The following is a 14,563-nucleotide window of genomic DNA, read 5'->3' on the forward strand; positions in this document are numbered from 1 at the left end:
CATAATTTTTTAAAATCTTTTACGTTATTGTGACAAATTTACATGGTTTTTAAGATGTTTTTGACGCTTTAGCGTGCGATTTTATATATTATTATGGAGTTGTATGTTTTTTTTATATGATTTCTGAATGATTTTGTGAGAATTTACACTGTTTTTATGACGATTTTACGCACGTTTACGCGTTTTAAAGACTTTTTACGCCCTTTTCTAAGATTATTTCATGCAACTTTGAGGTTTATATATTTATTTGTAAGGATTTAAGAGGTTTTTACATAGTTTTATAATGATTTTGTTAAATTTGTACGGTGATTTTTCTAGTACATGTTTAGTTTTTTTCAATCTTTTCCAAAATCCTTATGCATTATCTAAGGGTTTATACACACACGAGAGAGAGAGAAAACCAGCGATTATTTTTAAATTAACTTCACCAAATATAGACGTAAAATTAATTTAAAAATCACTGTTCCATTTTAAGAGTCGGGAGGGGAGTCAGTTTTTTAATTTAATGTTTTTTTTTTTTCTTGTTTTTGTAAAATTTCAGCGGCTACTTAGTAGTAATTAGATATTCTCTCACGGTTTGTTTCTGTTCTACTTCCATTGTTTCATCCGAATGTAGCAGGAGTGTTAATCTTAACTGCGGTGTTAAAAATAAACTTTAGATTTAAATGGATGTGTGATTCATTCACCCGAAAACATGTACTTCATGTGTTGATTCATTCGTGTTTGTTAGAGAATGAGACGTTTGAAGAACGTCTGCACTTGAAATGGCTCTGGCTTCGTGCCCTACGTTGACATTCATTCAAAAACTTCGCTCTGATTGTGTCATGTAACAAAAAAGTAATGAGTCGAGAACTTATTCGGGTCTCTTTTTTGCTTTCTTATCTACATTTTTCTTTGTTTTTTGTTTTACTTTTGCCGTTTCTACGCCCATAAAAGATCTAAAAACGAGCTGACCTTTAATCTTTTCTATAGTTAAAGGTCAGTTTAAGTATATTATCAGTTTATATGAATTCTTAACATATCACACAGCAACAGCAAGAGATCTTCCCGGGTACTTACAGAAAGAATTCTAGATCCCTTGTTGATGGGAACCTACAACAAGGGATCTAGGAATCTTTCAGTGTCTAAAGAGTAAGCTAATCTATAAAATGACTTAATATAAGGTGTTTCTTAGGAAGTACAGCATTAGGAACTTATAAGTTCCTAAACTCGAGACCTTACTTTCGAATCACTTATAATTTCCTTTTGAATACTGTAGCTTGCATTAGGTCCTTTTACAGATCCTTTTATAGAAAAGCTTACTGTTTGGTTATTATAGGTCTTTTTGTATATGTCTTGTTGTATGGTCCTTCATAGAACACTCTGTAGATTTCCTGAGAGATCTATTGCTGTAGATCCCTTGAAGGTTTCTTGTTGCTGTAGGTCGTTTCAGAGGACTCTTATTGCTATAGTTTCCTTCGAAAATCTGTTACTGTAGGTTCCTTCAGAGATTGTACATTTCCTGATAGATATGTTATTGTACATTGCATATGGAATCCTTCTGAAGACCTTCCTATTATAGATCAACAATAAAGGTTTCCTAGACATTTCGGGGCAATTACGAGTTTGTATAAACCAACCATTACTGTTAAAGTCTCATTAGCTTCCTGTAGACTTCCTTTGAAAGTTTACACTCCGTTCACTCTATATATAAACCTAATAATAATAAATTCTTACGCAAGTTTCCAAGAACCTCTCAGAAGATCTTCGATTTAACGTGACTCATAAACCATTTCTCACTTTAAAGCATCTCTTCCTAATCTTCCTCAATCCTTCCTCGTTAATTTTTTGCATTTGGAGGATTCAAGTGATGGAGGGGGATTTTTTCACTTTAAATATTGATTTTAAACACGAAAATATCAAATAAATTTGGGTTTTCTTTGGAGTGGTGAGTCACAAATGTAAGTTATGACACATCTCGCTTCCTCGAATCGTTGGCTGTCGTTCTCCCTCTTCTAGGAACCAACTAGTTAGGCACAAAATAACAAATGTAAGTGGAATTCGATCCCGGTTTCTTTTTATATTAGGCTTTTTCCAGCCTGCTGGGCGCTCCTCGCAGGTGAATAGTCTTTTCTGTGTTTAAAATTGGTCTCTAGAACCCTTCTAGTTGTGGTGATTCTTTTTTTTGAAAGAATCTCTTCTAAACCCTTTCTAGTCGCTGCTTTAAATGAAATATTTACTTCTAAAACTTTTCCAGTTATAATATTTTTGGGCAATTTTACTTGAATCCCTCCTTATCACCTGTTTTATTAAATCAAATATGGTTCCTGAACCCTCCAGCCACGATTTTTTTTTAGGAAATTGGGCTTCCTAGTTGCTGCTTTTTACTGAAATAGTCGCTTCTAAACCCTCCCAGTTGTAGTATTTTTGGAAAATTTCACTTGAAACCCTTCTGGTTTTTAAAATTAAATACTGGCTCCTTAACCCTTCCAGCCACAACTTTTTATAAAATTTGGCTTCTAAACCGTTCCTAGTTGCTGTTTTTAAATGAAATACTTACTTTTAAACCCATCTAATTATATTATTTTCTGAATATTTTACTTGAAACCCTTCTTGTCCATAGTTTTTTAATTAAACACTGGCTCCCGAACCCTTCCAGTTATGACTTTTTTTTTTTTTAAATTGTTTCTTAAACCCTTCCTAATTATTGTTTTTAATGAAATATTCGTTCTTGAGCCCCTGCAGTTGTAATATTTTTGGAAAATTTCGCTGCTGAACTCTTTCTAATCGTCGATTTTTTTTCTCTTGAAGCATTAGCTGTTAAACCACCCCTTCTATTTACAGTATTTTTGGAAAAGTTTGCTCCTAAATTGCTTCTAATTGTAGTTATTTTTTGAAATATTTCCTCTTAAATCACTTTTAGTTGCAGTATTTTTGGAAAAATTCTCTTCGAAATTCATCAAAGTAGCAATTTATATTTTGTTTCTTTTTTTTCCCCTTCTTAAAAATTCTCTCTAAAGCTTCTTCTATAGCGAGTTTATTAGAAATGTTGTTTTCTAACAGCAATATTTTGGAAAAATTCACTCTTAAAACTGATTTTTGTTTAGTTTTTTGTTCTTTGATATTGTTTCATGTGGTGTTATTTAAAAAAATTCGCTCCTAAAACACAATTTTTTTAAAAAATCGCTTTTTAAACGTAGTTTTTGCGTGCTTTTTTTGGAGAAATGTGCTCCTGGACAACATATTTTGATGCTTTTTTGATAAATTATGCCATTAGATACGTGTTTTTGGAATAATTTGCGCCTATACGACAAACTCTTAGGCTTCTTTCTGATAAATTACGCTCTTACACTCTTATCTTTTTTAGAAAAAATACGTTCTCAAACACAATTTAATAAGGTTTTTGCAAAAGTTTTCTGTAAAAACCTACTTCTACGCAAGTTTTCTTGAAAAATTCGCCGTTAAACCCCTCGCAGAATCAACATTTTCTTGTACACAAACAGCAAAAAAATTAAATTTAATACTCTGACACTGTTCCACATTTTTCTTAATGGTAGAAAAACCTCCAAAAAACCTCTAGATTCTAATTATAACACGGCTGAGAGTTGTGAAGAGAGTTCTCTAGAAGATAACTTTATTAAATAGCATAGCGTAAGATAAAATGGAAGCATATCTAGGTCTTGTACAGAAAAAAATATCACTAAACTCATCGAAAAATAGGGAAATCTGTCAAAGAAACCCCCCAAGTTTAGGAGCAAATTAGGCAAATTTCGGTGGGGATTTTTACAGTTAGATGGTGTTAGGAGCTTAATAAACTATCAAAATCTATATTTATGATGATAATTTGACTAAAAACTGGAGAAGTATCGTGTTAAGTCTGCAACGATTCTATTTTCGACTCGCTGTCTCTGTATATATAGACGAGGCGGGGATGCAGAGATATTGATATCTTCCAGGAACTCTCGAGCAATTTTTCTACAGAAAAATACGAAATTATCATTAATTTATAAGCTGTGTTTTGTAAAATTGAGCTTTTCTTCTACTCAAAAATTTACTTTTCTACCCCAAAACACCACCCAAAATCCTCTCTTTTAAGGTTAAGATCGTGCATTACCGTAGTAATTTCGTACAGGATGACCTTGGGTGGGGCGAATATGTTAATTAGTTGTGTTTTTCCGCGAAGTTTGTCCACGTTTTGCTTGTCTTTTTTAAATCCATTTCTAGTGTGTTTACGTCTTTAACTGTACATTTTACAGGTAGATTTAGCGATTTGAAGGGGAAATTGGGAAGTTGTTTTGCTCGATTTTAACACGAGAAAGCGTCAAAAGAGTTAGTTTCCTGCATAAAAACAATTTAAAACACATCAAAAACAATTTAAACACACCACCAACTTTCTACATGCTACTAAATTCGCGCGTTAGAGAGCGTAAAAATTCGTGTTTTATAGAAATTTTATGCGTAAAATGTGTGTTTAACAGTAAATTTACCGTGAAAGTTTTCTGTATTTTTAGGCTATTGGAAAAAACTTTTTTCTTCAATTGTATTATTAAGACAGCAAAATTGTTCAAAATCGTTACATTTGTGGTTAGAAAATGAGATTTTATCTTAATTTGATGAGGAAACGTTACAAAGTATAAGTTTTTTTATAAAAAAAACCCTTAAGAATTGTAAAATGCACACCAGGAAAAACATTAAAATCTACAACTGCTCTGCTAGAAAACGTTAGAAACTATAAACTATATTCTAGGAAACGGTAGAAACTGCACATTATATCTAGAAAAACGTTTGATAGTGTCAGTTGTAGGCTAGGAAACGCTAGAAATATAGTTTATGAGGTAAGAAAACGTTAGAAAATATAATTTGTAGACTGGGAAATTAGATTTTAAACTGTAAAACGTTAAAAACGTATACTTCTATAGTTTTTGACGTTTTCAATCGTAGGAAATGTAATTTGATAGACTGGAAAACGTTAAAAATAAAGTGAAAAATGTTAAATATACAGATCTTTCATTATAAAAGTAATTTGCTGTAAGCTTTACACCATTAGCATGTGTGAAAAACGTGGAAAACTAAAGAGAAAAGCAGACGTTTTCGCCGCTGTAACAGCATAAACGTTTATTATTTAAACAGCAGAACGGCACGCAACAAACGTTTTTTCTTGCTAAAAAATCCCGTAAGAAGGGGATGGAAACGTCGAGAAATCGAAAGATTTTTGACACGATTTCGCGAGAGAAGCGCGCGAGAACGTGGAATGAGATTCGTCACCGCGAACTTTGACCTTTTTTTATATTGTGACGAAATGGCAAATTGCCCCTTTTTATTGTCCTGTTCTTACGCACTTGATTGAATAAAAGGAAGCAATTCTTTCAAACAAAAGGAGGATAAGTATCGTTACTATAAAAGCATATCATCTATTTTTAAATGGAATCTTCGTCCTTAAATTGAAGGGAAAAAAAAAATCGATTTTGCCTGAAAAATATCAAGAAAATAATGATCTTGGTTGGATCTAATAAAGTTCTAAAGCCTGATATTTTCAAAGATTTTCTTGAAAATTTGGTGTTTAAGCAGGGTCTTTAACGGTTTTCTCAAAGCTCAAAATTTTGTTTAGAAATTCTGCTTAAAATAAAGACTATTGCTGGAAATCGTAATTTTTACGAAGATCTTCTCGTTGTAACCCTCGTTTTTTGCTGGAAACCAACAAAAAAACGAGGGTTAAAATGAGAAATTTTTCTAGAAAATACGATATTTTAGTAAAATTTGAAGAATTTTAGAGTTTTTTACTTGACAATTTCACTGAAAAGCAGAAAAATTGCAAGTTAAAAAGACTATTTTAACCAAATTTTCCGGTTTTTCAAGACAATTTTCAGCTTGGAAAGTTCCTAAATTCGTCGAGAAATTGCAAAACAATCGTTTAAATACAAAAATTTTCGTGAAAATTAATATACGTTTTATGAAATTTTGATGATTTTCTGTCCCATTTTTTAGCTTGAAAAGACAGTTTTATGGAAGAATCGCACGCATTTTTCTAAAATTCTCAGAGGTTTTAGGGGATTTTCCGCGTAGGAAATGCATCTATTTCTAGTTTTAAAAATTAAAATTTAAATAATTTTTACATGAAAGAATCTAAAATAATTCATAAATTAAAACAAATTTTACTACAAAAACCACATTACGGTTCTAAACGTCTCTATAACGTGTTATTTCTGCGTTTTTAACTTAAACATAATCGAAATTTTGATAAAATCTTATAAAAATTAGCAAAATAATGGCAAATTTAATGAAATTTTAATCAAAATAACGTCTAAATTCAATAAAAATTTAAATTTTATCAGGTTTAAAGCTAGAAATTAGGTAAAACGATCTTATAAAATACTACTGTTTTTGTGGCTTATGAATCAAAGATTTATTCAGAAAATGTTTTAAAGGTAAATTTAGAGGTTGTGATGATTTTAAAAATGCAAAATACACGATGATGGTGATGGAATTATCATCTAAAAAATCCAATTATCTACAAGAATGAGAATTGACGATTTTACCTGAACAATATTTTAACGTAGAAAATGTGCTTAAAATGATGTTTAGAGGGGGATTTTTGTAAATTTGTAATGTTTAATAGTCCAAAAAACACCTTTAAAACGCTAATTTTCATGTTTTAAAGTACATTTTCTCGCGTTTAAACTGGAAAATTTGCCGTTTCTTACGATTTATTTCTATTATTTTTTCCCTGTTCTGGGAGATTTTTGCTTAGAAATCTCAATTAAGTGCACTAAAATTGGGGATTTTTGATGATTTATCATCTAAAATATGGTCTAAAAGTATATTTACTAGCATAAATCATCGTATAAAAGCTTTTAGGGCTTCTAAAATTGGACCATTAATCAATTTTTCTTTTTTTTTTTACTTGAAAATTTTACTTTAACATGTAAAAAATTAACTTCTATTAATTATGTTTTCATTTTTTTCAGTAATTGGGGTTAACAAAAGGTAGAAAAATATATAAATGCATAATTTGTGCAAGTATTAAGTTGGTCATACGCTTTGTTGGCTTTTAGGTAAGTTCTAACGTTTCCTCATTGGGACTTTCTCATGTTTAAAGGGGGGGTAAACGTTAAAAATTTCTACTTTAATCACTTAAAATTCCGTTTTACTTAACTAAACACATATTTTAAACCTATATTACGCATCACACACTCCACATAACACTACCAAGTGACTCAGTTGAGGAGTAAATGTAAATTTAGCCCCTCAAAATACCGTTTAAATCCCTCTTCTACGCAGAAAAATGTGGGTAATTGTACAATAATCGTAACTGTAGTAGGAAGGAAAGTGTCAGTTTTAGTTCTGTACACATTTACACAGCGTAGAACGCGTTTAGCCCGTTCTACATACTCAAATATTGTGTACAACGAGTTAAACATTATCTGCCTTACAATCTATATTTAAGTACAATTGTATTATGCTTATTACGTAAACTTTAGAGCGTTTATTACGGAAAAATACACTCGTTTTTCACGTCTTACACACCAGAAAATCAAATTTTTTGTGTTCTTCTATTAGGTACAATTGTACGCTTAGGAATGCGTTTTAAGGGTAAATTACTTGCGATTTAATTATCTCAGAGCGTTGTAAACACGTTTACACGCGTGTTATCTGTACACAAACACCGTTAACAAGTTGTACAAACGAGCAGAAAGGAGGGAATTTTTGACGTGTGTACAGCTGTGTTTGTATGCACAGCTTGGGAAATTAATAAGGAAAGTTGGAACGAAAACAAAAAGCTTCTCTTGACACACACATAAGGGAAATTTACCATTTTTCTTTTGTTACTTTATCCCGTCCTGCAAGTACAGGTGCAGCCGTGTGATGATATGATGAATGAATGATCACACGCAACACGTTCACAGAATTTACTTTTATATAATCTCCACCTCATAAGTACGTTCTGCAATACAAAAGGGGGTTAGAATTAATCACCGGAACGTCGAATTTGACATAAAATCTTCCCCTTTTTGTGCCAGAGACGGAGAATTCACGTCTCAAAATTGCAGTTTTTCACTTATTTTTCTTACTTTGGTGTTAGAATTATGGCAGTATTCACATTATAGTAGTATTCTAGACAATTTGGGGAGTAATTTTGGACGTTTGGAGGCTAAAAAGTATGTCATTTTGCTTGATTTTTGGACGTGTAGGTAGTTAGTTGCGTTTAAAATATTGTTAAATAAAATTGACAAAATCTCGAGGGCCACATTCACAAAAATTACCCGATGTTAAATTCACATTGCATTTTGGCTCCTCCGCACAAAAGTTTCCAAAAGTTGGACCCAAAACGCGCAAAATTTTTGTACAAAGTCGTCTCATTTTTTTCTTCTTAGTTACTATAAAAAGGTTAGAAAAACGTTAGTATTAGTATTATAGTAGTATTTTAGAACCATTAGCGGGTAATTTCGGGTGTTTGGTAGGCCAAATTATTTAATATATTGCCCCATATTTTGGCATTTATAGGGATAGTTTCGTTTAAAATGTACTGTTAAAATAGCCAAAAATTTGAGGACCAAATACACAGAACTTGCTCTGTGTTAACTTCATGTCGTACTTTGATTCGTCTGCATAAAAATTCCCAAGATTTGGACCCAGAAAGCGCAAAATTTTTAGACAAAATCACCCGATTTTATTGGGGTTGATGAAAAACTCTCGCGAATTTACCATATTATGATTGTTTCTAAGATGATTTAGGAACTACAGCAGCGTTTTAAGCACTTTAATAGGCTTTTCTAACGTTTGACGAGTCAAAATATTCGATATTTTGCTCCAATTTTTCAATATATTTCCATGTATAATATTTGCCTTTATCCAAAGGATATTTATTAAGAATTGCCAAAAATGTTTGGGCCATTTCACAGAATTCATGTTTAATGTAAACTTTGTATACTCTGTATTCAAATAACCAAATTTTGGGCCTAAAAAGCCCAAAAATGTACAAAAAATACCCAATTTATATCGTGGATGTAACAGATTTACGCAAATTAACACAATCCTTGATTATTTCTATATCAATATTCAAACTCTTATAGCCTTTTGGGCATATTCTTGAGCATTTTGAATGTTTTTTGAGCCAAAATGTTCATTATTTTTGCTCATTTTTTGAGAATTTACGTTACTTGGCGTCACTCAAAGTTTGTAGAAAATTTGCCAAAAATTCAAGGACCACTTTACAGAATTCGCGTGTAACATAAACTATGGACAATTTTGTAACAAAATATCAAAATTTTGGGCCCACAAAAGCCCAAAAAAGTACAAAAACGCCAATTTTGATCGAGGAGATAGATCTACGCAAATTAACACTATTCCTACAGCGCTATTCGAATTCTAATAGTATTTTGGTCATTTTCCTGAGAATTTTGGGCATGTTCTCGAGCATTTTGAATGTTTTTTGGGGCAAAATATTCGTTATTTTTGGCCAGTTTCTGATCATTTACGATGCTAGGTGTCACTGAAAATCTAGAGTGAAAATTGCCAAAAATTGAAAGACCACTTTACAGAATTGACTTGTAAAACAAATTACTGACACTCCTGTACCAAAATGTCCAAATTTTGGCCCCAAAATGCCAAAAAATATATCAGAAATGGGCCATTTTCTGACGGAGGTGTCAAAAATTCCAGGCGAATTAACCAATCGTCGGTGGGGAAATATTCGAAATATAGTAACATTTTGGGCAATTTGTAGGACCGTTTTTGATATTCGATCGATCAAAAATCGAATAACATTTCGATTTTTGATCGATTCTCCATTCAAAATATATATTAAAATCGGCAAAAATTCGAGCAACCAACCGACCAATAGGGATGCAAAATGTTAATATCGAACTTCCCGTGTAGAAATTACGTAGCGTTACGCGTCGTCAGCGCAGAGAAACCGAGATGATGCTACGCGTAACGCTCGGAAGTGGCGCGCAACGCGTCGATCTCGCAACGTAACGTCTGTAACGAGTCGGACGAGACGTCGACAACTCCGAATCTCATTAACATAAGTGAACTACTTGCTACTGTGACGTTGCTCGGTATCACTCCGCCGTTGTGTGAAATCGAACTCTAGGGCCTAGTGTTAAGCGTACGACGGAATTAATTCTCGTATATCGAACACTAGCGGCGAGTGTGACGTGTTTTTTCTGGTGTTTTTGGTGTAGTGTTTTGTTCGTAGTGTCCCGTGTCGCCGGGTTTACGTGACGAACGAGGAGTGATACGTCACGAGGGTGAGATTTGGTTTCCTGTTCGAGTTGTGTTACTTCGTTCGGTTAAAGTCGATCTTTATTATCGATTTTTCGAGGTGAAAATACAGTAAAATGGAATTGGTAGACGAAGAAAATGACGGAAGGTAGCTACGAAGAGTAAGTATTGTTACGTGGCTGTGTTTTTCTTGTATATATCGTCACACAAAAGGGGTGTTCGGCGTATCGCTGCGGACTAGCTAAGCATGGCCGACCGAGGTTCCATCGAAGGTTGTGTGCAGTTGACGAACTGCACCTATCGAAACTTCTAAAACACCAAACTTCAGGTGATTTTGGAGCGTTTTGGGGGCCCGTTCGAGGGTCTACGGGGGTGGGGATCCCATGTACACCTCCGTTGTGGCCCTCGGCACGCTCGAATCGAACGGTTGTCAATGGGGTAGATTTTATGAATGAAAACACTACTAGGCGCGTTCAATCGACCAGTGTGAAGGTTGGTTCGAAAACTCGCTTACGCTCAAGCGCCCTTAGGGCCTAGGGCCCCACCATCCACGTTAATCGTACGTATAGGAAGTGCGGGAGGCCCAATTAAGTGTATATCCTGGTTTGGTGTGGCTGCTCGTAACACGAGCCTCGTTTATCTCGACGTGTTGCGGAGGGGTAGGGTTGTTTGCTGCATTTCTTTTCCTCTTGCCACTTGCCAATTGCTTTTGTTTACGTTACCTAATGCAAATTGGGCGCCGTTCTGCACGGTTTTGCTCGCGTTAACGGGCCTAGGTTTGCAAGCGTACGCGTATGCTCCACTTTACGGTCGATACGTGCTAAAAACTACACACTTCTGCACACACAAAACGCCAATTTTTATCTCCCTAAACATGTAAAATACTCCATTAAAACACCGTAAAGATACAGATTATTAAATTCGCCCAGTCACAAAATATGTATATTTATGTTTAGGTTATTTCTAAAGAAACACTAAATTTAGAAATGTCTAGGGTGGAAAAACTCGAAAAAGACTACGAAAAGAAAAAAACGTCACAGGAGCAGGGTGGGAGGGGAAAAAAATGATAATTTGCAAAATCTAAGTATATATATATGCTCTTTAAAAAATGCCATTTTTATCGGCCTGACGCCCATCAGATGTGTGTATAAATGTACTTAACCTTATATTTTAGTACTTAATTAGTATCTGGTGACGATTCGGGTGACGTAAACAAACAAAAGACGTGTTTAGAAATGTATTCATCATCGCGCTACGCCGTCGTACAATGCAAGTTTTTATTTTTTTCTTTTTTATGAATGGAAAGCTCCTCGTTACGATCGTGCTGCATCATTGTGTATCAACAATGTCGTTACGTGTTACGTAACGTAAAAAAGGTGGTGTTGTGTTGGCGTCCTGTGTTCTTTATAAAGTTTTCCAGCGTTTTGTTCGCATCTGGTCTCCTAATTTACGGCCTTTCCTTTCATGTATTGTTATTCGCAAGGGGGTAGGTAGCTGGTGGTGTTTTCAGTATTTTCAGCGATTTAAAAAGTTTATTGTACGCGTTGCGGCCCACGCGTAGGTTACTACACCCTTATCTTGGTCTAGTGTAGCTCTGTTTTAATGGATTACGCTGAACGTAACTTAGGTAAGGTCAGCGTGTGCGCGTGGGGAAGGAGTTCATGCGGGTTGTAACTCATTACAGGCAAATTAGTGCTGATGGTAACACTTTAAACCAATTGTATGCGTGTATTAACTTTACGAAGACACTCGATAACACTAGAAATGACATTATAGTGGAAGTAAGTGGTAACGTGGTATGCAGATTGTGTGGAATTTAAGTCGAGCTGGGAGGGTGTATATGCTTGTGTGTGGGAAGGAAGAGTCGTCGGTGTCACGTGACCCCGGGTTAGTCTTCCTCTCGAGGAAGAGGTGCACACGACGATGGCCCTGACCTTCGACGATTGTTTCGCGTGAGCGCATCCTCCACGCAATCTAACCGAAAAGAAAATGGTCGAGTTCACCCACTTCCCTGACCCTCCGCTTCTATATATATATATATATATGTCGACGTCACTTCCGGTTCTGGCCGTTTTTTGTTTACTCTAACCAGCGATTTTGAAGGTAGTAAACTCGACGATTTATCTAGTGTTAGGTCCTTATTAAGGACATCCTGGTATACACAAAGTTATTTAGGAAGTCCCAAATTAATTCGTCCTGCATTCTGAAACACACGAGGAGGAAGAAGAAAAAAATATGGCGCTGGGGGGATAGAAAGGAGTTTGTGTGTGTATATGTGTATATATATATATATTAATTTTTAAAAGTGTTCCCGGAGTAGTTGCTAAGCAACAGGAAACGGGCGATTTTGCCCAAACCATTCGGTGTGAAGGGGGGTTTCCGCGCCATCCAACGCGATACAATACTAGAAAAATGGCGCGCGGGGGTGGTGTAAAGCAGCGCGGAGTTGGCGCGTAACTCGCGAAGTTCGTTCACTCGTTACGCGCGTAACTTTTGAGTAACTTGTTTATATTTTCAGTGGAAATTGCCTGGTCCGTGTCCGCGCCCAGGTCATGACCAGGGATGACTCGACTGGAGGTTGGGTTCCAATGGGCGGAGGCGGATTAAGTTTCGTATCCGTCCGCAAGAGGCAAGTACCAAACGACGAAGATGCCAAGCACGAGTATCTGATCTATGGCAAGAGGATAACGGATCAAACGGTGAGTTTTTCACCCTTTCTGTGTTCTCTTCTCTAGCCCTAGAAGGTGGGGGTGGATCTAGAAATTCGTCCACCACTCGCACACATCCGGAAGTGTCGGATGTAGTAAACAATAGCGATAGTATCCGGCCAATAAACACGCCATCTCCGTTTTCCTGTTCTTCTTTTCATTCATGGTGTTTTCATTGATCGTTGCCTTTTCCTCTATTGCTGTATTTTTCCTCCTCCTGTTCCCTCTGCCAATCCATCTCTTCTCTCTCTCTCTCTCTCTTTCTGTCTCTTTCATTCCTCCCTCCCTTCTCTCTCCAAAAATCCTCCAGTTTGCTTTATGTATATTTATATATTTTTCCACAAATTGGCACTTTTAATAAACTCGGAATGTTGTCGTATCATACCTTTCTGCATCTCTCAACTGCCTTTTTTTTTTCCCCTCCTTTGCTTCTCCCTTTTTTGTGCGGTTATGTGAAACCTGTACTAAGATCATTCAGCTGGCGTTTCTTTTTCACTCGTTCTCTTTTTTCCGCATCGGATGTGGGAGTTGTGCCAAGGTTTGCCGCGGGACGATTTGGAGAGATAGGTGGGGGTGAGGTCGTTGACATTGCCGCGTTTGAAAATATGTACTCCTCCTCCGTCTCCGTCCTATTTGAGGTGTGGTCGACTTTAACGCGCTGGCTCCCTTCCTCTCTTTTTTTTTTTTTTTTTTTTTTTCTTGTATTGAGACTCGCAACGTCATCTTCAGTTTCTTCGTCAATTTACTCCTAAAGAGTGGTGACTTCTAGAGAAGAGGAAAAAGTCAATATTCTTCCATATGCTGAAAGTGCACTACTCCTTTATTCTCCTCCTTATCCTTCGATTCAAATTACATAATGTCTATGCTTAATTAGCCAGGTTATAGTGTGATAATGTATCTAACATTATCAGTTGATTATTACTTGATAATCCAGACTTGGTTTACTACACGACTTTCTTTCCTTTTTCATGTATGAGTAATGTTGTAAACAAACAAGGCTAACATGTAAAATAGTGAAAATTCAGGCATGTGTAAGCTATTTTAATCGGTGTTACTCCATTACCTACTGCCTATGCCAAGCAAGTCGTCGGTTAAGTGTGTTATATTTATAATAAATTGCATTCGATAAGTAAGTCCCGAGTATAAAGTATATCTATAAAATCAGTATAACATTTGTCATGCAATAGAATTGTGCATACATTAGTCAACAAAGGCAATGACTAGCAAAACTGTTAACTCTTTCTTTAGCAAAGAATAGTGAGACTAGAATACTTAACCAACCCGGCTTAAAATAATTATGTTAATTGTCGCCATGATCGTAATTAGGGCGAAAGTGGCATTGTCCATAGACGCGTTCAGAAAATTAGGAAGGGAAAAAAAACCGAACACCATAATGTCTTTGAAACAGAATTGAATGGAATCTTTTACTTCAGTGGCAGGTGCCAAATGAACCAGTCGACTTTTGAATGCTTCTTTGTCGATTGTTTCGAAGGCTATTGGCAATGTAGAAGAATTCTTATCTCAGTTGCGAATGTGAGTGGAGTCTGCCGTTGACATTTAATTCACATTTCTGTAGATAGTAATTCTCCCACCCCCTCCTTAATAAAATAAACATCTAATGAAGACAGAAGTTGCTAGATTACACCATTATT

At 35.4% G+C, this 14,563-nt stretch overlaps 1 protein-coding gene across 5 annotated transcripts in view; it reads left to right on the forward strand.

Moving 5' to 3' along the window:
- Positions 1-14,563, forward strand: part of LOC136970746 (sprouty-related, EVH1 domain-containing protein 2-like) — a 52,877-nt gene that overhangs the window by 12,448 nt on the left and 25,866 nt on the right. For 2 of the 5 annotated variants that reach the window (XM_067265197.1, XM_067265199.1), the window contains exon 3: positions 12,722-12,902. In XM_067265197.1, the coding sequence (XP_067121298.1) occupies positions 12,722-12,902 (181 nt within the window). Of the gene's footprint in view, positions 1-6,944; positions 7,032-9,048; positions 10,365-12,721; positions 12,903-14,563 lie in introns of those variants that run through there. The other 3 variants (XM_067265201.1, XM_067265198.1, XM_067265200.1) reach the window with 3 other exon arrangements.

The sequence above is a fragment of the Centruroides vittatus genome, unplaced genomic scaffold (genome assembly GCF_030686945.1).
Source record: "Centruroides vittatus isolate TY-2023 unplaced genomic scaffold, ASM3068694v2 contig_2156, whole genome shotgun sequence".
NCBI classification, from domain to species: Eukaryota; Metazoa; Arthropoda; class Arachnida; order Scorpiones; family Buthidae; genus Centruroides; species Centruroides vittatus.